Here is a 23,571-nt window from a genome sequence, read left to right as displayed (position 1 = left end):
ATCTCTCCATCACTTTTTGAGTTATGTTGCTGACAGACAGACAAACAAACCAATGCTGTCAAAAACATGGTGGAGGCAAATAGTGAAATGATAAACTCTCACACAAAACACCACCGGCCAGCACTGTGGATTGAGGATTTGATCATCATGTTAAAACAAACACACTGGTGTCAGTTGAGATAAATATTATCTAAAAGTACCTCAGTGCAGTGACAGAGAAGCTGTAAGTGGCTGATAGTGTCTACAACAGCCATCCAAGCCTCCAGCAGTAATGTTCTCCATGGAGAGGAAGGATATACCCCACTTCCTAAAGCTCCACCCTGGCCAGGGCTCTGCAGAGGAAAAAGGCCAACATAAAATGAAGGGCTAAGGAACTGTTAATTGTTAAACCTTGGGTGGGAACAGACCTCACAAATCATGGCTGTCTCATAATAAATCAGCTGTTTGGAAGGTATGTATGGCATGCACTGCCTTTACCCATGTGGCTTTGATTAAATATTTTGATTTGCTTGATTTGTTTGGAGGTTGAAAATGAAAAAGTTCAGTAGTAATTCCTCAAGTAGATTTCAGTTGACTTTGATATGGTATGGCATAAGAACAAAGGGACAGATCAGAGTGAAACCTGTTATAAACACATCTAGATGGACAAAGTACGGCTTGCCAAGAGTATTTCTGCTTTGTACTCATATTAATAATCCTGGATAAAGAAAAGATAGGACAGGAATTATTCATTCTTGGATGAAAAATCTGAACATTGCAGTACCTTTTGTCCTTCTGTGTGAGGAAATTCCTTGCTAACTGCAGAAAGGCTGGCTGTATTGGATCTTTTGTCAGCAATAGGACAATAGTGATGAAGGAACAGTAAAGATGGCAGAACAGGAAGCATGGTGAAGAGGACAGGAAATATGAAGCACAAGCAGGAATAAATGTTGTTGAATTAGCAAAGAGTTGTTTCCAGTCTAATGTCTTAAGGTAGTCCCTTAAGTAATGCCCCTGCTGTACTTGTAAGAAACAGAGATGCGACATACATGTCACAGATTATATAAATACAACAGCTTATATTTCTTGTAACAATGGCCTGAGCAATATGAACACAAGTATTTTTTCCAGTACCAATGAAATTCAGCACTTGTTCCTCCATCAGTCTATGTACACGTTTTTTTATGAGCTGGATCAATGACTCCACATTCATTTATCTGGACTTTAGGATCTTTGCTGTGCATGTCGTAGATGTTGCCCCAGTCTCGCACACTTAGTTCAAATGAAAGGGTCTTTTCCTTAACCCAGACATTAATTCACACAGAAAAACTAAGCGGCGAAGAGAATCCAACTGCTGCTATGTCAAGCTGTGATGTGGATGTCGAGTGGCGCCTCAATCTCACCAGAAAACTTGCAATTTGTATGTTTGTATGCTTTAAAAATGGCTTGCTATTTCACAACCCAGTGGGAATTATAAGTCATCATGAATATAAAAGAAGTGTGTGATTCATACATCCATGCATTTTGTACCATGTAATTAATTCAAACCCAGATCATGTCCTTTAATGCCCAAATCTAACCATTCACAGGTAACAGCAAAGTAGAAAAGTCATGAAACAGGAGTGGGACGGAAGAAGGAAGTGTATCGGCTGAGAAAAAAAGATGAATCTGAGACCAAGTTAGTTGGTTTGTCCCTTCTTACATCCTTTATATACGCTAGTCCTCTTTATCCCTTGTGGCTAATGAAGACTAACAAGATGTGGAAAGTGGACATCACATAGGAAAACTTAGGAAAACTTAGGATGTGAACCTGCAGGTGGATTGGAATTGATGCTGCATCTGTGTAGAGACCAGAGTAAGGAAAACATAGTAATTGTGTAATATTTTAAAACTTTTATTATAAGACTACAGTATTTTCTGTTATAATATAAAATTTACTAATAATTTAAAACAATGAGAAAAAAACAGCCAAAAAAGTTAAATATACTCGCTGTCAAACTGGGAATGTGCACAAAGGTACGTTAAGACAAAAAACAGCCTTTTGTTGAAAAAGAAAGTTTGGGGCAGCATTGTATTTTTCAACAAATGGGAAAAGTAGTCAGAAATTATTAACAAGGAATGATGTATTTTTTTGTCATCACCAGAGTGCAGTTTGAATTGGGTTCAGAATGAAAGCTTTCTAACCTAAAAGATCTGAGGATCAGTGCAGGAGTGTTCAATGCATTTTGGACACTGTTTATTTTTTATATTATTTTTTATGTCAGACATTCAAATAGTAAACAATCATCATTAACATTTCTAACATTTCCTTCTTGCTTACTGTGCCATTGTGTTATTCTGGGATAAACCTGCTTTTCAGACATCACCATGTCTAAACACATTTTGACTTAACAACAGATATTACCATCCTGGACATGAGCTGTAATGAAACTCCAGTCGCTACAACGAACTTGCATTAAGGTGAATTTTAACCAGGTAAGGGAGTTGAACTGATAATAAAGGATATATGACATATACTGAGTGCTGTGGTGCATTTAATGACATTAGTTAGATGTCTTTTAGCATAGTGGTCCAACTCACTTCAGGTAACTGTACATGTATTACTCAAATACCTTAACTTTACCTCAGTTACATAGATAACTCTGTGGGAGCAAACAGGGCGGAAACAAACTACATGCTCCAAGGTCAGCGCATGTCCGCACCCTGTAGGCAGGAAGTGCCAAGCACAAATCGTCTGTACGCCCTAACCGCCAGCAACAGGAAGAACAAAGTGCAAACAGGCGGTGATGGCACAGTCCTCAAAGTGCTGTTGTTAAACACTTTAGTGATGCTGCAACCTGCATGTTTGTTTTACTTTCAGAGAAAAACTCATGACTTTGCAAGGTGTTTATAGTTACAGCTGTCATGATATAATTTAAAACATCAACTTTATTATCCATTAGAAACATCCCTCATGGTATTTCTTAAATAAATCCAGACATGCTGTAACCCATTAAAACCAACTATCAGCACAGGATGTATTTTCACAGAAAATATCTATTTCTAGCTTCTTGACCACAGTAAAGTGAATGCACATAAAGCAATAAATAATTTGAAAATGATGTGCAAATACTTTCTGGTTGCATTTCCTTCTTGAAAGGGGGGGGGGGGGGGGGGGGGGGGGGCACGTATTTTTACATGGAATCTGTTCAGACTTTGGACCCATTTCAGGGAACATCAATTCAATATAATGACATTGGCTTTATGAAGATAACTTGTGCACGCACAAAAACATTCCCTCACTCACTGGCACCATATAGCAAGACAGCGCTGTTTTGTTGAGTGTATATATAGAGAGAGTCTAATTACATTGTGAGCAGTGGTGATAAATCACTGGAGTCTTAATCAAAGCACTACAACAGAGAGAGTCATCAATCACTTACTACAGCACAACACCACATCAGCCTGTAGCTTCTCCTTGTCTTCCGGCTGGAAGTGCGGCTCTGCATCAAACACGAGCCATATCGCTGTAACACATTATCATTAGTGCAATCAACACCACTTTAAAGTCCTGTCAGAAACCATCAAAAGATAAATAGATATCAAGACACATGGAGCCATAAAGCTGACAGCAATAGATTCTGCATGCCAATGAATGTAAAGGCGACAACAAGATTCTCTTTGTTTTCTCTAAAACTAAAGCAAAAGCAGCTCTGAGCTTCTTCTTCCACTAACAAGATGCCATTCTTTTTGATAGCCTGCCATGATCTAGTGGCCTGTTTAAGTTGGGACTCTTCAATCTTTGAAAGCATGTTAACTGGAGTCGGCTGTGATGGATGGCAGAGAGGTGGGTCACTTCAAAGGCACGGCAATGACATTCAGAAAGTCCCTGCTTATGATGGGGGGATGACGGATGGCATTTCCAGTGAATCTATAAAAATGTGTCGGCACGGGAGATTTTGACTTGTAGCCCTCAACTAACTGTCCTTCTTTGGAAGCTGTTCAGCAGCTTTAAAATCCCACAAAACAACAGTGGAAGAAAAACACAGGACTTTGGCAACTTTATCAGTGCCTGATAAACAAAAATGGGACTCATTCATAACATCACTGCTTTGTGTTTTCTGTGTTCCCATCTTCCTTTTTTGGTAGTGGTTTCATCACATTGCTTTGCTGTTTAACATGGGAGCGTAGCTGAGGTTAAATGGGCAAGACAGACAGCACAAATAGGGAATGAGACAGCAGGCAGTCATCTATGAAGGACATGGCCACAGCAGTTATTTAGGGATCAGTTTTCAGAGGCTGTCATTCGGAACATCTCATTAAAAATCTGAAGATATTCTAATCACAGAAAGTCTGAAGGGAAAAATAAAAAATAAAAGGGTCCTATTGCACTTGCACACACAGTTTTCCAGCTGTGAATAATCTGAGTTCACAAGGCTATCGACTATCAGTGCATACATTAATAGATTTCTGGTGACCTCTTCTGGTGACATTTCCTTTAATATTTGAGAAGATGTGGATCGACATATCAATTATGTTCATGCACCCGCAGGAATGTCTTTTACATTGCAGTGGAGTCTGTCTCAGATTTATTAATCCTTCTATGATGAGAGATTAAACACATGGATTCATTAACACAATGTGGACCCGGTGAATCAGAAAAGCTACTTGAGACAGGTGTTTTTACTGGTAAATCATTATATACTGTACAACAGGGTCTATATTTACTTTCTTTTTCACATTATGCTAAGTGCACCAAGCAGTAACTCACAATAAAACTTGTTCTTGATACATTAAGGGAGTGAATGATCCTCTCAAGTTTGCATTCAGGCCAGTGAGGACAATCTGATTAATTACTCAAACAGGTCAGTTAATCTACAAAGGGAGTCTGACTGGATCAACAGATAAATGCTGAGGTTACAGGGATGACCGTAAAGACAGGAACAGTTATAAAGTAGCTTACTAGTATCAATTAGCTTTTTGTTAAAGTCTCAGGCCTCAACTTGTTGTGTAGAATAATTAATTTGTGACAGGCCACACATTGCATTCCAAGTTATCAACAATTAGACACCTGTAATACAAACAACTCATAACTATATTGTATTTTAGTGTGCAAAAATCAAAAATGGCCAAAAATAATTTACTATAAAAACTAACAAATAAATAAATAAATAGGTAAATCAGTGAAAATGAAAAAGGACATATTTCTCTTAATTAAATATGAAATAAAAATGAGTTAAGCTAAGTGCAAGTCTGAGTTCTTAAAGTTATTGTGCAATTGCATTAAGACTCACAGAAGTCCAAAGTTTTCTTCTCATCCATTCATGGTGCTTTTAGATGTCTGAATTTGTGGTTCAATGTCAAGAATGACTTGATGACCTTCTTGTTTCATTTTGATCCAAACAGATTTAATGCACACTGAGCCACATGCCACATTTTTCGTGACCCGAGTCATTGTGTGGAAAACTGACCACGTCTGCAAGAAAGAACAGTCTTTAATTTAATGCCCCTACAGAATCAGTTCGAAGTGTTTTCCATCAAGCTGCAAAATTGTTCACATGCATGCAGTAAACGATGCCACCTGTTTGACGTTTGTTGCAATTGCAGTCTTTGGGGTGTGCGAATGACAGTGCTGCCTTCACGATAATGGGAATATTGTTATTAAACATAAAGCGTGTGCATACAGCAAAGCTGCCTTAAAAACCTTTTCACCTTTAATTTCCCAACAAAATATACCTGAAAACCTTAAATCTTAAACAATATTAAATTATGTTTTCCCTTGTATATTCATATTGCTAACGTTGTGTAATTTGTGTTTACGACTGCCAAATTAGACATTTGAAGTTACTCAAACATGGCGGAGATGGATGAGCAGTAAGTAGCTGCCGAAGAAACAAGCAAGAAACCCCGAAAGATGCTTTCAAATCTCATTAACCTATGACAGCACAGCATGAATCAAGCTTCTTTTATTCTCTCTTTTTAGGGAGAAGAAAAGAAGGAGAGTAGTGGAGCTGACTGAGAAGTTAGTGATCAATTGGTAGAACTGGCGGAAGGTTTGAGGTCTTTAGACAGGAAGAAGGTTAACGTTAGCGAGAATGGAAAGCTAACCTGTTTGTAAACGAAGTACACGAGTAGCTAGTTTAGGAGGGAAATATCGTGGTTACCTTACCATAAGTAACCGTTGTGTCTAAACAGTGAATATTCTTTGTTGCCATTCACCTTTGAGCCTAGTCAGAGGTCTACCTTTTCACTGTTGACATAGCTATTTGTGGAAGGCTAATCACCTAGCTTAGCTACCGGGAATTGTCCAGTAAGGAGCGATGATAATTTAAAATCCAGAGGGTCAGAAATGTCAGAAACGCCTACCTGCTAGATCGGCAAGGTTTCTAAACAATTGTTATTACAAAGGTTAGACGTTTAGACACGATAGGCACCAAAACACAAGTATGTCTCTACACAGAGCGTATTTTAATTTTCTTTTTTAATTTCTTTAAACGCTTTAAACTATTGCATGGTCAGCTGTTCCCAAACTGATGTTTTTTCTGGTTGTTTTTCATGATCCTAGTAGCTATAGAAGCTTTGTGCACTATCAAACCCTGTATTGTCATTCATTTAATTTGTTGGAGATGCAGTTGATGTTGCATCCTAAACATATTTATTGTCTTCAGGATGGTGGTGGATGGAGTCAGTGGATGCTCCTGTGAGTGGGAAGGTCGATGGAACCACGTCAAAAAGTTTCTGGAAAGATCAGGGCCATTCACACATCCTGACTTTGAGCCCAGCATAGAGGTAGCAGTGTCTGGAAAATGATGTCTTTTCACCCATTCTGTGCCATCTTCCATTGCTGTGCTTTGTAATATCTTTGTAATTCTTCTTCGCAGTCCTTGCAGTTTTTGTTAGAAACCTGTAAAATTCTGGTCATTGGTGCTGGTGGACTGGGATGCGAGCTGCTTAAAGACCTGGTATGCATATCATTATTATAAACATTTGATCAGCATAAATATTAATATGTAGTCAGATTTATTTTTCTTTGCTCTATTTGTGACTCAGGCTTTATCAGGCTTTCGAAACATTGATGTAATTGACATGGACACTATTGATGTTTCCAACCTGAATCGTCAGTTCCTCTTCAGGTTAGTGTTCATAAGTAATACACACTGTACATTCCTGGCAACTATTAGAAGTTTATATAATATATATTATATATATATATATATATATGTATGTATATATATATATATATATATATATATATATTAAAAGGGCTGAACCACTTTTTCTTTAATATGTCTGTAATTTTCACCAGGCCAAAAGATGTGGGCCAACCAAAGGCAGAAGTTGCAGCAGATTTTATCAACAGTCGCATACTGGGATGCCATGTTGTCCCGTATCCTTAATTGCTTGAGATTTAATTCCTTGTCTTATCACAGTTCTCCTTGGGAAAATGCACAAAATCACACAGTCTCATTGTCAGATATCTATTCTAAGACGGTAGACTAGACCATACTTTAATTCTAAGGCTTGATAAATTAATAGTTTGTTTAAATATGATCTTTTCCTTAAAGTTTTGCCCAGACATTTTAAGAAAATTCAGGACTTAGATGAATCCTTCTACAGACGTGAGTCTCATTAATATTGTTTATTCCTAATTTTCAAAATGTCAGGTTTGATCTATTCAGTTCATAATTTGGTTTTCTATATCATACATGGCTCATGTTCTAATATACTAACAGTACTTTTTAATCAAATAATTACTGCAGTTATCCATTCCCAATCGTACAAAACCATTGATAGGATTTAAATAATACTTTATACGATTGTGGCTTTGTCCCCTAAGCTTTAGCTTCACCTTCCTTGTTTTGAGTATTTCATTATCAAGATTTAATATTAATCTATGTACCTTCTTGTCTTCATGTAGAATTCCATATAATTGTCTGTGGACTTGACTCTATAGTTGCTAGAAGGTGGATAAATGGTATGCTGGTAAGTTGTTATCTTAACTGAAATCCTTACATGACTGTTCTTAATCTTATGGTTTTAATAGCAAAGCTGTGGTATTTTGCTTAAAAAAAAAAGATGTTTTATGAATTGACGCTTAACCCTTTTGTGCTTCTGTGCAGCTGTCTTTGCTGGTGTATAAAGATGGTGTGGTAGATCAAGGATCCATCATTCCACTAATTGATGGTGGGACAGAAGGCTTTAAAGGTAATGCCAGAGTAATTTTCCCTGGCATGTCAGCCTGCATTGACTGCACCCTTGAGCTTTACCCTCCCCAGGTAAGGTGGCAGATTTTATGGTAACAAATACAACTCGGTCGTTGTATGGAATCAGATGATGGTAATTAGAATATTTTCCTAAAATTTTCCTGTTCTTGTAGATCAACTTCCCCATGTGCACAATAGCATCAATGCCCCGTTTGCCAGAGCATTGCATCGAGTATGTACGAATACTGCAGTGGCCCAGAGAAACTCCATTTGGAGGTAGGACGTCTCACTAACTTTACTTACGTTTGTGTCATTTCCTTCTTGTTGTGTTCATAGATTTTGTTTTTTTGTTTCTTTTTGTGGGTGTGGATCAGATGGTGTAGCCTTGGATGGAGATGACCCAGAGCACATCCAATGGGTGTACCAGAGATCTCTGGAGAGGGCTGCAGAGTTTAACATAACAGGAGTCACATACAGGCTTGCACAAGGTGAGCATACTCACTATCACTATCACTCAACTATCAGCACAAATTCAACCAAAGAAAATTACTTAAGGAACAAACCCTGTTGTCCTGGTAATATGATAAATTTGGGATGGCTAAATTTTTATTGTATATTTTCCACCCCTTTGAATTTGTTTTGATAGTTGCAATTGCAACATCACAACTTCCTAGTTCCCTTGCAGCTCCTCTGGGAGATGAGCTCAGAGTGAGCTGATGGTGTATAACTACATAACTTACTGAAAAAAAGTAACTAGTTATAGTTACTTCATTCACAAAATAACTCAGTTACTTTCTTAATTACTTACACCAAAAAGTAATGCATTACTATTAAAAGTGACCTTTTAGTGTTTTTTGTAAACGGACATTCTTAAAATTTAATCACAGTTTTGTACAAAATATAAAACAAACTCAAGCACAAAACAAATTTTCAAGACTAATTTATTTAACTCAGGCCAGCAGATTATTTAAAAAAATAATTTAATAAATAGAAATAAAGAGTAATATAACAGCTTCTCAAAAATGAAATCTGTGCCGCATGTTGAGCCCTCCACTGCACTGTATTTCTCCTACTCTTTATTATATATATTTTATTTACTTGTTTCCTTATTTATTTTATTGTGCGAGTGTGTGTGAGGGTAGGAGCGTGCCAGTTCAGACGCCTGCGGCTGTGGACACTAGATCCTGAAAACTGTTGCGTTCACCTTTCCGTTCCACATCTGGGGGTCACTGCTTCGTGGGCAGCTGTTAACGGGAAGAAGCTCACAGCTGCTGGGCAAAATGTATTGATTTAGCTAGTAACAGAGTAACGCACCATAGAGTAGCGGTAACTGAGTTACTTTATTTAAAGAGTAATGCATTAGAGTATAAGTTACTGACAAAAGTAACGGCATTACAGTAACATGTTACTGACTAACACTGGTTACACCGTATCTGGTCCACATAGACCTCTCCAGTGAGATCTATATGGACCAGCATCGACTGAAATATCTGAACATATTAATGATTAGTGGACCATTATTTTTCACAGTGTCACTGCAGTTAAGAGGCATTTTTGCTGCCTATGGGTGTGTCTGCATACTAAAGTTTATTTTAATTATTTATTCAACTTGTGTAATCTTTATCTTTCCTTTCTTTCCCCTTGCTGTTTATAAAGGAAATGTTAATGTATGTGTGGAGCCTAAACAAAGATCTGTGAATATATCCTATAATTATTTAATGTTACAAAAATAGAGCTCATACAATGATGTATGGTGATTCTATGTGTCATGTTCTTTGGCTCATTAAATAATCATAATTTATTTTGTTTGTCCAGAAGATGTTTTCTTGGCATTCACTCTTAGCAGGATATTTGTAAAGCTCTTATTTCTTTGACTGGATGCTCTATTTATTTATTCTGACTTTATAATTATGAGTCAGCTGAGCAGATCATTCATCTTCTTGAAATGTTGCAGGTGTTGTAAAGAGGATAATCCCAGCCGTAGCATCTACAAATGCTGTCATTGCTGGTAAGAATTCAAGACTAGATGTATGTGAGGACTTTTTAGAAGACCTATGAACCTGCTGCTTATTATATGGGTTAATCATTTCTAAATAGTACTGAGTAAACAACATGTAATTGTTTTCTCTCATTTATTTCACCTAGCTGCTTGCACAACTGAGGTTTTCAAAATAGCTACAAGGTGAGTTTGCTATTTTTTTTTTTTTTTGCAGACATATCCACATATCCATTTGTTTACAAATAAGGTACCTTTTACCATTTCTCTTGATGTGACATGTTTTGCAGTGCCTATCTACCTCTCAATAACTACATGGTATTCAATGATGTTGATGGCCTGTACAGCTACACGTTTGCAGCAGAACGGAAGGTTTGTCTTTAAAATTCATCCTCTACTTCATGGTTGCTTCAGGGATTAATTTGCCATTTGGCTGAGGTATAGCTGTGTCCATTCTTGCTCTAGGAAAACTGCTCAGCCTGCAGCCAAATACCTCTGGACCTGCACTTTTCTCCATCTTCCAAACTCCAGGAGGTGATGGACTACCTGACTGAGAATGCCTCTCTGTAGGTTTGCCTGTATCATCATTAATTGTCATCAACCTGTTTAACTTTGTGGTCAAATTTATTTTGTTTAATTAATAATAAGCAGTTTTGAAGAACTAAATATTTTATTTCAGGCAAATGAAATCACCTGCTATAACAGCAACCGTGGAGGGAAAAAACAAAACGTTATATTTACAGGTAATAAAAAGCTCTTTTAGTTTTGTGCTGTAGATGCAAAAACATTTTTTTCTTTATGTTGTTGCAAAATATTTAATTATACACATTTTGCTTAATCTGACTCATTTTCTTTTACAGTCAGTTGCTTCAATTGAACAGAGGACACGGCCAAATTTGTCCAAAACCTTGAAGGGTGAGATGTTTTATTGACTGAATTTTTTTGTGGTCAAATGAATCTGCTGAATGTACAGACTCACTTGTGTTATGAACATGTTTTTCAGAGCTTGGGCTGACAAATGGACAAGAATTGGCTGTAGCTGATGTCACCACACCCCAGACCGTGTTGTTCAAACTTTCCTTTACCTCATAGAACAAACTAAAGCACTCCTACACTGTGCTGGAAACTAGATAAGTTTACAGCGTGTTCAATCAAATAGTCAATTATAACCAATTTAACTGGTTTAAAGTACTTATTGACTAAAATTGATGTTTTTGCACTGAAAAGCCAAATTGTAGTTCATATCTAGCCATGTTTTGTGATTGTCTGCAAATGTTAAGCATTATTATGTTGTGTGCAGCACAATTTACTGCACATTATGTGCAAGGAACCAGACATACATTTGTCTTTAAATGTTATTCTATACTCGTTCTGATTTAGTGTATTTATTTATTTCAATAAGTTTTCTTTTTTGTTGTTGTTTTAGCCACAAATGCTGTTAACTATGTTGAGAATGTGTGAACTGGAATAAAATGGTTTCTTTTTGTACAGTTAGTGCTTGCTTCATGTTTCCAAAAATAACAGTAGAAGTGGCTTAGATAAGGTTGTCCTGCTATTTTATACGCCACCTTCACAAGCTCCATGGAAATATTAGGACTTTGTGGTAACAGATTAATAGCCTTTTCATTGAAAACATAAAAAGTTTGGGTGATAACGCCAGTTTTGCCCCATCTGTTGATAAGAAAGTTCCAATTCTCTGAGCCATTTATTTGATTTTTCTTATTTTGTTTTCCTTGTGAAAAATTTGGAATCCCAGAGTCCCTGTGGTAAAAGAAGGTGGCATCAGACACAGTGTCCTGCTGAAAAACTGGTTGATGATCATGATCAGAGCGCACTCTGAAAAGATCAAAATGCTGGGACTAACAGGGACAGGAAGGTGCATATTCTGGCAGCGCAATCTGCCAGAGTGAGGACCCCCAGTAAATCTGTCCCTGTTTGTACCCTTCAGGTTAATCTGTCTTTGGTAAGTTCTTAAGGGTAATAATCAAGATTCGCCATCTACAGACGAGATGCTGTTACTACGCTCTTTGAGATGGGGTGCTTTTTTCGGCACAACACCTGATCATGACGTAATACTGCTACGTGGAAAGGAAGTAGCGACGAGCAGGCTAACGCTAGTCGTGCTACAAGTTGAGAACGACCAAAACAAACGATGACAGTCGAGCAAAGAAGCCGGAAAAACATTGGAATAACCATGGAAATTGATTTATTTTAACAGTTGTGGTTGGCCATTAAATGTTACGCTAGTTTTATGTATTTCTACATTATAGACTTTTAGCAAGCATCCTATTTTGCGTTTCAGTTTGCCAGTGTCTGAGCTGTAACTATCTGGTAGCGACGCTGTCCGTGTAGACCAGCGTTATGCTTTGGCTAGCGTTAACTTCCAGCTTTGCTAACTAGCTTTGTGGTTGCCAGCTGTCAACAAAGCTTTACATGACCGATTAGTTTTGACATTTTACCACGGTTTAGCCACAATTAACGAGCGATGCCGAGACCGGTGAAGGGACAGTTTGGTTGCTAACGCCGAACCGTCTTTTTAACCCGTCTAGCAAATTGTGAAATCGTTGTTGGCTAGCTAGCTTCGTAATAGGGATGAGTTGGTTCAACGCATCTCACCTGTCCAGCTTTGCAAAACAAGCTTTAACATCAGCTCAGAAGTCAATTGACCGTGTTCTGGATATAAAAGAAGAGGACCAATGGAGTGACCAAGTTGTCATGCCCTATGACGGTAAGTGATGCCACATATAGGGGTAAGAGCAAAACCAGCCAAACACGAAGTTTATTATAAACAGCTATTCTACCGAAAATATGACATCAATTTGTATTTTTGTCAGGCGTTTCATTGCCTGGGAAGCTTTCATTAAGTGGAGGATGGGGTATGACGCAGTGGGAAGCGCCTGCTGAGGAAAAGACCACCACTCCTCCTCCTTCGTCAGGGGCCATCACTACTCCTGTCACTCGTACTGTTGTGGATGAATCCGAAAACTTTTTCAGTGCCTTTCTGTCCCCCGGAGATGTACAAGCTGTCACCAAACCCCATGTTGTGTCTGTACCCCCTACTAAGGCTCAGCGACCTCAAGAAAAGGAGAAGGCAAGCCAAGGAGTTGTGCTTCAGACCCTAAAAGATGACGTGAGTCCAAAGTCAGGACCTGCTGATACGAGTTTTGATAGTCAAGAAGTTGCTGAGGGCCAGCCTAAGGAACCCGAATCCTCTGAAGCTGCACCTTATGCAGACACTATCCTCCTTCAGCCAGTTTCTCCTTCTTCTTCTCCCGATTTCTCTTGTGACATTGAGAGTAAAACGAGCAGTGTAAAAACAGATGTTGATTCGTTGGTTTCTGAAGAATCAAATGAGAAGCAATCGGACGCTCTGTTAGAACACAATGTAGAGCAGGATGCCACAAATTCCTTTGAACCATCCTCTTCTGAAGCTAAGAGCTCTATTCCTGCAGATCCTTCGACCTCCACATCTGCTAAGGAAGTTCTCCCAGATCATAAAGACTCAAAAGTGGAGGATCGTCAAAATGACACACCCTCGCCTCCAGTCAGTGCTTTCTCATCAGGAACATCTACCACTAGTGATATTGAAGTACTTGACCATGAGAGTGTGTTGAGTGAAAGCTCAGCCGGCTCCAGACAAGAAACCAGTGAGAGCAAAACTGGCCTTCATTTAATGCAGGGTTCCTTTCAGCTCCTTACTGCCTCCACCTGTGGGGATTTTCCTCAAATAGAGGATTACCCCAAACTCACAGAGAGCTGTGGTTCCTCCTCAGATGCATTTGAGCGAATTGATTCATTTAGCTTGCAGTCACTGGATAGCCGGAGCGTCAGTGAGGTTAACTCAGATGACGAGATCCCTGGCAGTCGGACTCTAGCGTCTGTCACAGCAGGCTCTGCTCCTTTAGCAGTGTCATGTCAGAAGCCGGAGGATGAAGCGGAGGAGAAGGTGGGTGAGGAGGAAGATGAGGAGGAGGAGGGATTCACAGAGACGACAAGGGAGCAGTCGTTGGATGAGATGGAGGAAAGTGGGCGGAGTGCAACGCCTGTGAATAGTGAGCAACCTGAAGAATTGACAGAGCTGGGATGTGACGTGAATGTGACGCTGTTTGATTCCTCCTCCAAAGCTGAAGAACGGAGCATGCCACCGATCACCGAGGAGATGAAAAGTGTCTCAACTGTTCAGATATTGGAGCTTCAAAAGGTAACTCGTTTTAAAGTAATTTCTAACACAAAATTTTTTGTGTGTTTCTCCTTTGTTTGCTTTCGGGAATGGTAGCTTTACTCAAATATGAGTTGATATAGTTTTACTGATCCTGGTGAGCAAACTAGAGCTAATTGTTAACCTCAACACGTCACTTCCTGAACAAAACATATAATGTTATATAAATTAGTCAGTGTGGGCACACAATTAGGCGAGTCACAATAAATGATTAAATCACGAAATTATAACTATTTGAGATAATCTTGATCCTAAAAAAATAGCCAACATATTACTACTTTATATTTTGAGCTGGCTGACAGCGTCATATCTGCCATGTGCTATCTTACAAATTCAAAAGGCAAACAGACACATATATATATATATATATATATATATATATATATATATATATATATATATATATATATATAATTTTATATATGTATGTATGTGTGTATATATATATATATATATATATATATATATAAGTCCGTCCTGCGATGGACTTGTGACCTTGAAATGAATGAAGGCAACATAGTAAACAGTTATTGTCTGTTGTAATAGGAACCATTTTTACATGTAAAATTTAAGCATAACACTGGTTTCTTTAATGATCAACAATGTATTCTGGATTTTACATAAAATCCACAAAATGTTGTGGACTTGTTGTAGGTTATTGATGATCTTTCAAGTCGCCTCGAGAAGAGAGAGTCTCAGCTGCTGGCAGTTAGCAAAGAGAAGGCCAGGCTGGAGGAGGAGTGTGATAATCTGAAAGAGTGAGTATCTGCACCTTATTCACAAAGGCAATGCAAGTTATGTAACCAACAGAGCTGTATTTGTTCATATACAGACCAAGGTTAGAAATTTCCAACCCCATATCACCATTAAAACATCCTGCAAACTGGTAGAGATTTTAAAATAGTTTGGTAATTGTTTTCTGAAATGTTCTAACACTTGTTAAAGAAGTTTTCTTCTCTTAATTGGACCCTTTTTTCTATTAGTCAATCTGACTGTTGAATGCTTAAAATGTACTTGTGCATATTTTCAAAGGCATTTTCGGCCTTGCGGCTGTGTTTGACAGGAAGCTTTTCCACTAATGAGTCTGTTCATCCCTCAGTGAAGTGATAAGCTTGAAGGAAGAGAGCTCCACTGTTCAGTCCCTGAAAGATGAGTTCACACAGCGCATAGCTGATGCAGAAAGGAAGGCTCAGCTGGCCTGCAAAGAAAGAGACATAGCCAAGAAGGTAACTTGGATACTGATGATCTTAGTTTTTACTTAATCTCCCATTAGACAGATTGATACAGAGTTGTATTGACCATTTAATTAGTTTTGTTTCCAGCAAGGCCTAATTCATATGGAAGGAAAACAATTCTGTGTCAAAGATTGAATTGTTTTGTGCTACAGGAGATAAAGGGCTTGCGAGAGGAACTTTCCACAAGATTAAACTCCAGTGATACAATGGAAATCATCCGAGAGAAAGAGGAGCAGATCAGAGGTCTGCTAGAAGAGGGTGAGACCTTTGTTCTTTTTTTTTTTCTTCCTCCCCAACCTATCTATCTTAACTGGCAAGAAAACTAAAGGTACTTTTTATGCTGGAGCTTTACAGAGAGTCATCATGTAGCATTTCTCAAAAATGAACACAGTCATTAAACATCCTTCTAAAGAGAAAGTGTCAATTCAGAATGATATCACAGCCGGTACCCTTACTTTTTTTGTCTTCTACTTAGCAAGCTACTACTTGGATATAAAACATGTCACCTCACCATTAGTTGTCAGTTTTATTATAGTGTTTATGTGTCTCACTTTTAGGTGAAAAGCTGTCTAAGCAGCAGCTGCAGCACAGCAACATCATCAAGAAACTTCGTGTGAAAGAGAAGGACAGCGACACAAAGATCACGAAGCAGCAGAAGAAAATCAAAGAGCAAGAGGAAGAACTTAAGCACCTGCAGCAGGTTGGGACCAAGCATAGTTTCAAACTTAATAACTTTAATATTAGAGAGTTATTACTGTGCATTATTATTAAAAAATGTAAAGGTGTTCACACCATTAATTTTTTTCTCCTAAAAGACATTAAAACTTCATCTAACTGGTACTTTTATTTGTATAGGTTCTTGATGGGAAGGAGGAGGTAGAGAAGCAGCACAGGGAGAACATCAAGAAGCTAAATGCAGTGGTGGAGCAGCAGGAGAAGGACCTGAGCAGGCTGCAGTTGGACTCAGATGAGCTACAGGAGAAAAACAGGAGTCTACAGGCTGCTCTAGACAACTCTTATAAGTAAATATAGTCACACCCTGTTATTGGCATGACCTGAGCTCTATGCATACAGAGTTAGGTGGACTCTGAGCATCAACAGGATATGTTTATGCAGTTCCTTTTTCCTAAAAATAATTACACTTTGTTATGCACTGTTTAGCTACAGGATCTTTGCAACAAAGTGTAGGATCTGATGACAAAACAGGGTTATAACTCTGTCAGTGGTTATTCCTGAAGTGTGCAAAGTTCTATAATAGTCTGCAGTCAGAATCTGTTGCCCTTCTTTCCCAAACACAGCTAGCAAACAGTGTATCACAGGATTTCTGGAGAATGTGGGATAATTTCTTGCCTGAAACAGTGTGTGTGCTTGGAACGTTTCTTTTTACGTTTTTAGTATAGATACATAGCCTGCTGCTTAGATTTTATAATGAACACAGTTAGCAGAGGTCTCCCACCTTCCCATAGAAAAAGATGTTAAAGTGAAACAGTCTGCTGCACCAGCTAAGATAAGTCAGTGTACACATGGCTGGTTAGCATATGAAAAGGGACAAATGTGTCAGTTTTGCAATCATTGTGAGACTTGGTGGCCCTGTTTGTAGTGACATTTCCATGAACACAGCTATCTGTGGTTCATTTCCTTCATGACCAGCATATCAGTTTATCTGAATCCTGTTCGATCAGTGAGCAAAAGTTTGGCTGGAGTCAGCAGGCCAAGCAAGCAAGTTCAACAAACTCTTGTTTATCATTTTCCTGTACTCTGTTATCAGTCATTAACCCAAATGAAATGTTTCACATCCTTGTTAGCAGCTTGAGTCTTGTAGATTGAAAGACTTTATAGAAAATATGAGCATGCTAAAAAGTTTAACTGAATCATTCTAGGGTTCGTCAAAAGTAAGGTGGTTCTTTTTCCTTTGTTTTTTAATATTAAATATATCTTTCAGTTGCTGTATTTATCATCTGCTTTAATGGCCTGATTTTGGGAAATGCTGTTTATTTTTAAACAAGCATTGTGTGGGGTAGCAAAACCATGACATTGCTGCTCCTGAGTAAGTATGTGGAATGCGTTGGCTCCTTTTGTTTAGCATGTGATGAAATTTTGTCATGTAATCATGCAGGGTGTGAATCTAACCTTTAATATGTTCATATGAGATATATAGAATTTCTAATAGGCATTGTTGCATTTCACATCCAATCTGCAGATGTGTAGAACCAAACAGATGTTTACATATGCAGATGTAATACAGTGTAGTTACAACCTGGTGATGGCTGTCATTTGCATGTTTGTTGTCAGGGAGCTTGCAGAACTTCACAAGGCAAATGCCAGCAGAGCCAGCGAGGTTGAAGAGGCAGCTCTGAGCAGGGAAACACAGGCCAAAGAACAGCTGAGTCTGGCTCTTGAGAAGGCCCAGGAGGAGGCCAGGATGCAACAGGAAGCTTTGGCCAGTCAGGTAAAGCACGCCAATGTGATCATGTATAAGTTTGAAGTGGCAAATTCACTGGATTTTTCTGCCTTTTTAGTCTCATTGACCTCATATGTTAGACACTAAAAGCCACGTTCACATACCACACTTCATTCATGTGAAGTGTGCTTTTATCATACACACATTTATCCAAAAGCTGAATGGGGGTCGGTTGACTTCCAACTTTCTCATTAGTTGACAACTTGCTTTCTGACCAATATTTTTCTGTCACTGTGTACAGGTGGCTGATCTAAGGCTTGCTCTGCAGAGGGCTGAGCAACAGCAAGCAAGGAAAGAAGATTATTTGAGGGAGGAGATTAGTGAGCTTCAGCAGGTAACAAAATGATTCATCTAATGTGTCCAACTGACCCTGTGATGAGATGGAAATATAACTATTCTTCCTTGTCCTCTTTCAGAGACTTCAGGAAGCTGAGACGAGGAACCAGGAGCTCAGCCAGAGTGTTACCTCAGCCACACGACCCTTGTTGCGACAAATTGAGAACTTACAGGCTTCACTGGGCGGACAAACTGCATCCTGGGAAAAACTAGAGAAGAACATCTCTGACAGGCTGGGTGAGAAACAGGAGCTCAGCTATGTGTTAAGTGGCGCATTTGCTCAATGATCACCAGAATATCACAGAGAAAGTAGGGATGCACCAATCCACTTTTTTTACTTCCAGTACCCACATCTGAGATTTAGTATCTGCCAATACCGATCAGATTCCAACGCTGCTAAATATAACAATAATAAAATAAATAAATAATAAATAAAAATAAAAAAAACAATCTGAACTTCCCAACTTGTCGGGCTTTTCTCACACATACCAGTCAATGTCAGTGACCTGCTCAAGGTTTCTCCAGCTTCTCTGAACATTCACTGCGCAGATTTTGCTTGTAGCCCTTGAATGTGTTGGCTTGAGGGGGTGTCAAAAAGTTCCAGATGGCGAATCCTTTCGCTCGCTGCACATAGAAGGCAAATGTAAGCCTCTGCACTCAAATCACAAAGCACAGAATTACACTAAATAGATCTGAGGCTAAGGATCAGGCCCATTGTCACCTATACTCGATGTAGAAATTTCTTCAAAATCGGCACTGATACCAATACCAGTATTGTATCGGTGCATCCCTAACAGAAAGCATGACATCTTTATCTACTCCTCCTCAACAGCGGATGCTCAGGCACAGCTGGCTGTCGCTGTGGAGAAGGAGCGATCAGCATCAGAGGAACTGTTATCGATGAAGTCCCAGCTGGCCTCTCTGGAGTCCCAGAATTCCTTAGTCCGCCAGGAGAAATCCAGACTTCTGGCTCAACTGGAAACTGAGAAAAGCAAGAGAGAGAAACTGGAGGATGAGAGCAGCAGGTAAACTATAAACTCAAGTAGGCTGGGTTGAATGATGCTGCACATCCACCCATTAGTCACCGTGAAGACTAAAAGCGTGTTGTTTATAGAACTGCCCTCATGCGAGGTGGAAATCAGAGGTTGTGCTAGACTTTTTTTGTTGTCTGTCATTTTGACTGACAGCGTCATAAAAATCCTGTCATAATCTATATTTCCCCGTCACTTTAATTTTTAAATCATAATAATGTAATATTCAATAGCATTTAATTTTCAGTCATTTTTAAATAATATTCAGTCTGAACAAGCTGAACAGAAAATCCACACATTGCCGTCACACATCAAGCAGATGAAAACATGAAACCTTTTCTCTACAGTGACAAAAACCACCGACTGTGGCCCCAGTAGCGTTATGAAAAATTAAATTAAACGCTTGCACTTAAAATATGAACAGTTCACCTGCTGTGGCCTGAACCCACAGTCTCCTTCCTCCTGGTGCACATGGTCCGCTTGTGAGTGATTTAATGTCTTAAGTGGGATTGCTGCAGAGGCTGTCGTCATTAGGTTTTGGACTTTTGCCTCAGACGGATGGCTCCTCATGGCTGTTTTGATGTTGTTCTGGAGGCTGAATCCACACTGGAGACTGGAATTACAAACAGCACTTCAGCCAATTTTTTTAAATGAGGGAACTTTTCTCCAGAAGTCGGAAAGACTCTGAACGTGGTGTTTCCTGATCCCGCAAGCACTCGCTTCAGCGAGAGGAAGTACTGCAGCTTGCAGTCCTTTTGCACCAGTAGTTCAGCTGCACCGATCTCTGACCCGCAGTGGTCGTTTTTCTGAGTGAATCCGCGAGGTCATGCATCCTAAGTTTTACTTTAATATGCATACATTGTTTTTACCATGTTAAGCACTTTGTGTTGCTTTTGGCAGAAAAAGCGTTTTAGAAATAAAATTGATTTGATCTGGAAGTTAGAGTGTCTTATAATATCTAATCAAAAGGTGATTTTTGCTGCCTTGGCTGCCTTGTTTTTGAAACACCCAACCCTAAACTAAAATTGAAGTTATCCTAATTTAATCTCAGTTCTTGTCACTGATTTCAGAACTTATGATTTGTTGAGTTTTCTTTAACAGCTTGATGAAATACTACTTTAAATTTTTGGTAGGTGATTCCCCTGCCAACCCCCACAAATTTCAGAAAGGTTCAGTTGGGGGGGGGGGAAACGGGCAACATAAAAACCACATGGCTGCCACCATGAGGCTGCTGTCGGGCCTGCAAACAGATGTATGGAAAGCACATAAGAAAACTTTCAAAACAAGGAACGTTTATTTGTAAAGCACATTTTATGTAGAAGACAACTCTAACTGCTTAGAAGAATTAAAACAAACTAAAAAGAATAGAAGAAAGTAAACGGAACAAGCCAAGTTAGATTTCAACATAGCAGAGCAGTTCAGGAAACTTTAGCCCCCACAGCTCCTTTGTTGAGCTAATTCTTCCTGGAGTGTTTTTGTTTTACAACAACCGCTGAGTCTGTGAAGCCGAAGCCACAGACGCCTCTTCCTCAGAGGAGCATTCATGCAGAAACAATTGGCTCTTGTGTGCTGGATTATCTTGCCTGACAGACATGAGCTTTATCACAGGGCCAGTGGCGCAATGGATAACGCGTCTGACTACGGATCAGAAGATTCTAGGTTCGACTCCTGGCTGGCTCGAAATTTTTTTGATCATGCACAGATTTCCTAGACTATTTATCTGTATCTCAAACTAATAAAAGACTTACTTTAATTATTCAAGTTTGGAAAAAGTAGGGCTGCTTGGGAAAAGCAGTAGAAGAAAATGACTTCTCACAGTTATGCTGAAATTGGTATGATCTCAGACACTGATGTTTGTATCTTTATTGCTTGTTATCTAAATGTAGGGAACATGTTGAATTGACGAATCTGCGAGGAGAGCACATTCGCACGCTAGAAGAGGCCAAAAAAGAAAAGGTACCACAATAAATGTACTCACATTTGTTGTTGTTCTGCATAAAACATGTTCTCATGTGTACTTTATCACTGCTTCTACCAGCTGTTGCTGACCAACCAGCTAGAGATGGAAAAGATGAAAGTGGAGCAAGAGAAGAAAAAATGCTATTTAGCACAAGAAGCGCTTAAAGAAAAGGTTCAAGACAGTTTTAAAATTTAAAAAATTAATTGTATTTTTAGTCCATTTCAATAAATCCAAACTTGTTTGTTTCATTTCTGCCCAATAAGGAGCGAAAGGCTGTGACATACCCTGTTGGAGAACCTCCAGCATCTTCCACACCTTCCCTGTCCCGCTCCAGCTCCATCAGTGGGACAGACAATTCTGGGCTGCACAACTTCCTCCATTCGCAGGTGCCTGTTTCCTGGTGGTGCTTGTTAGAATCTATTTCTTTGAATATCCATCCATCGGTTGTCTTGCTGCTTATCTGGAGTCGTGTTGCAGGGGCAGCTGCCTCAGCAGAGAAACCCAGGCTTCAGTTTTTCTCTTTATTGGATTTTTGTAGCTTTGCTGCTTCAATGTCCTGTTTTATTCTTCCGCAGGATGAGTCATTAGACCACTCACAGGGAACAATGACCATGTCTATGTCAATGAGTGGGACCAACCTGTATGAGGCTGCCAGGCTGTCCGGAGGCTCCAGCATCATCGAGAACCTCCAGTCTCAACTCAAACTGAGAGAAGGGGAAATAGCACAGTTACAGGTAGTGCTAAGTTGCAACTGATTGCAAATTTCATATAGATACACTAGCATACAGCTCTATGTAACTGCTAGCCACAAAGAGCTCATACAGCTCTTCATTAGTTTTCTTCCTGTATGTTAGATGTTGTGTGCAATATCTTCACTGAACTTCTTTGCTCTCAGCTTGAAATTGCCAATTTAGAGAGGAGTCGCTCCGTGATGGCAGAAGAGCTAGTTCGACTCACAAATCAAAACGATGAGATGGAGGAGAAAGTGAAGGACATACCCAAGCTGAAAATTCAGCTTAAGGTGCGAGCTTATACAACATAAATGTAACATTTATATTCCCTAAAATTGAATTTCCCTTTGGGATTAATAAAGTATTTTTCATTCATTCATTCATTCATTCATCATCAGTTTACTTTCTGACAACAGAGCATAGCTCGTGTTGAGGCTCTCCACTTCCCTGAGCATTCTTCTCATTTATGTTGCTCTTTGTCTCAGGATCTGGAGCAAAGACACAACACCATTCTGCAGATGTATGGAGAAAAGGCTGAGGAAGCAGAGGAACTGAAACTCGACCTTGAAGATGTAAAAAACATGTATAAAACTCAGATTGATGAATTGCTGAAGAACCAGAAATAAACTAGTTTCACTGCAGTTTTACTTCTGGGACATAAATGTGTTCACAGAATTACATCAGACAAAGAATTTAAGTTTAATCACTGAAGGTTTATTTTAATCTAATGTCAATTATTTTAATCGCTGATCTTTATTTGAGTGGGGATGTTGGGATTATGCCAAACATTTAATGCATATTACTGAATCAGTATGAAAGATAGTCAGTTTTATTCAAATCTTTGGGATTTGCTTTGGTCTTGCTGAATCTTTGACATAGAAGTATACAGAGAGGTTTTAACTGTAAGAAATGATACAAGTTTTTGCACTATAACAATTATTACTGGTTTAAGGAGTATATAAAAAATACTATTGTACATAGAAATGTATGTGTTAACACCAGACAAATCACAAAATGTGTAGACCTGAAAGTAGTCCCATTAAATCCTGAAGACTGGATTTTAAACCCTAAACATATGTAAAAGAATAAATGTGTATTTAAGTGGCAGTAAATTCATTAATTTGAATGGAATATAATTAATCACACATAAGTTTGCATTTTTCACAGCATTCACTCATTTCAAACATTATCTCAATGCTACACAAAAGCTACTGAAATAAATCTCCAGGTTGTGGACAATTTCACACTGCTGTCTAATTTTTTTTGTTTTAATAATTAAAATATGGTTTTAATATAGAGCTAGTACTATTTATTTTAAATGGTGGAGATGGCTTATCTGATCACAATGACCTCTATAAAATGCCGAAGAGCTGAAAAGGCTCTGATAAGCGTCTTCTTACTGATAACTGGTAAGTAGATTATGTGGACGGTCTGGAAATA

The 23,571-nt window shown here is 38.8% G+C and overlaps 2 protein-coding genes and 1 non-coding gene across 4 annotated transcripts; all 3 read left to right on the top strand.

The window, feature by feature from the left end:
- The first annotated feature begins 5,743 nt into the window (after positions 1-5,743).
- On the top strand, positions 5,744-11,646 carry uba3 (ubiquitin-like modifier activating enzyme 3). Of its 2 annotated transcripts, XM_041981251.1 has the most exons (18): positions 5,802-5,832; positions 5,942-5,980; positions 6,627-6,747; positions 6,840-6,920; positions 7,009-7,091; positions 7,265-7,345; positions 7,534-7,577; positions 7,877-7,941; positions 8,079-8,234; positions 8,336-8,438; positions 8,537-8,650; positions 10,117-10,170; positions 10,308-10,344; positions 10,449-10,530; positions 10,624-10,724; positions 10,838-10,901; positions 11,019-11,073; positions 11,162-11,646. In XM_041981251.1, the coding sequence occupies exons 1-18, from the start codon at positions 5,813-5,815 to the stop codon at positions 11,248-11,250; spliced, it is 1,389 nt and encodes a 462-aa protein (XP_041837185.1). In that variant the 5' UTR covers positions 5,802-5,812; the 3' UTR covers positions 11,251-11,646. The 2 variants fall into 2 exon arrangements, with proteins under 2 accessions (XP_041837187.1, XP_041837185.1); XM_041981253.1 differs by lacking the exon at positions 5,942-5,980 and having other exon boundaries at positions 5,744-5,832.
- A 598-nt stretch (positions 11,647-12,244) lies between these two features.
- tmf1 (TATA element modulatory factor 1) lies at positions 12,245-23,375 on the top strand. Its single transcript, XM_041980458.1, has 17 exons — positions 12,245-12,886; positions 12,993-14,359; positions 15,032-15,135; positions 15,477-15,603; positions 15,765-15,870; positions 16,170-16,312; positions 16,468-16,634; positions 17,905-18,061; positions 18,315-18,407; positions 18,490-18,646; positions 19,242-19,434; positions 21,327-21,396; positions 21,479-21,571; positions 21,664-21,786; positions 21,976-22,134; positions 22,296-22,421; positions 22,617-23,375. The coding sequence occupies exons 1-17, from the start codon at positions 12,751-12,753 to the stop codon at positions 22,755-22,757; spliced, it is 3,462 nt and encodes a 1,153-aa protein (XP_041836392.1). The 5' UTR covers positions 12,245-12,750; the 3' UTR covers positions 22,758-23,375.
- On the top strand, positions 21,048-21,120 carry trnar-acg. Its single transcript has one exon. It is a non-coding gene; the product is annotated as a tRNA-Arg (tRNA).
- Positions 23,376-23,571: the final 196 nt, after the last annotated feature.

This window comes from Melanotaenia boesemani, chromosome 3 (genome assembly GCF_017639745.1).
Source record: "Melanotaenia boesemani isolate fMelBoe1 chromosome 3, fMelBoe1.pri, whole genome shotgun sequence".
Taxonomy (NCBI): domain Eukaryota; kingdom Metazoa; phylum Chordata; class Actinopteri; order Atheriniformes; family Melanotaeniidae; genus Melanotaenia; species Melanotaenia boesemani.
The sequence above is the reverse complement of the archived record's forward strand: the minus strand, read 5'-3'. Positions and strand labels throughout refer to the sequence as shown.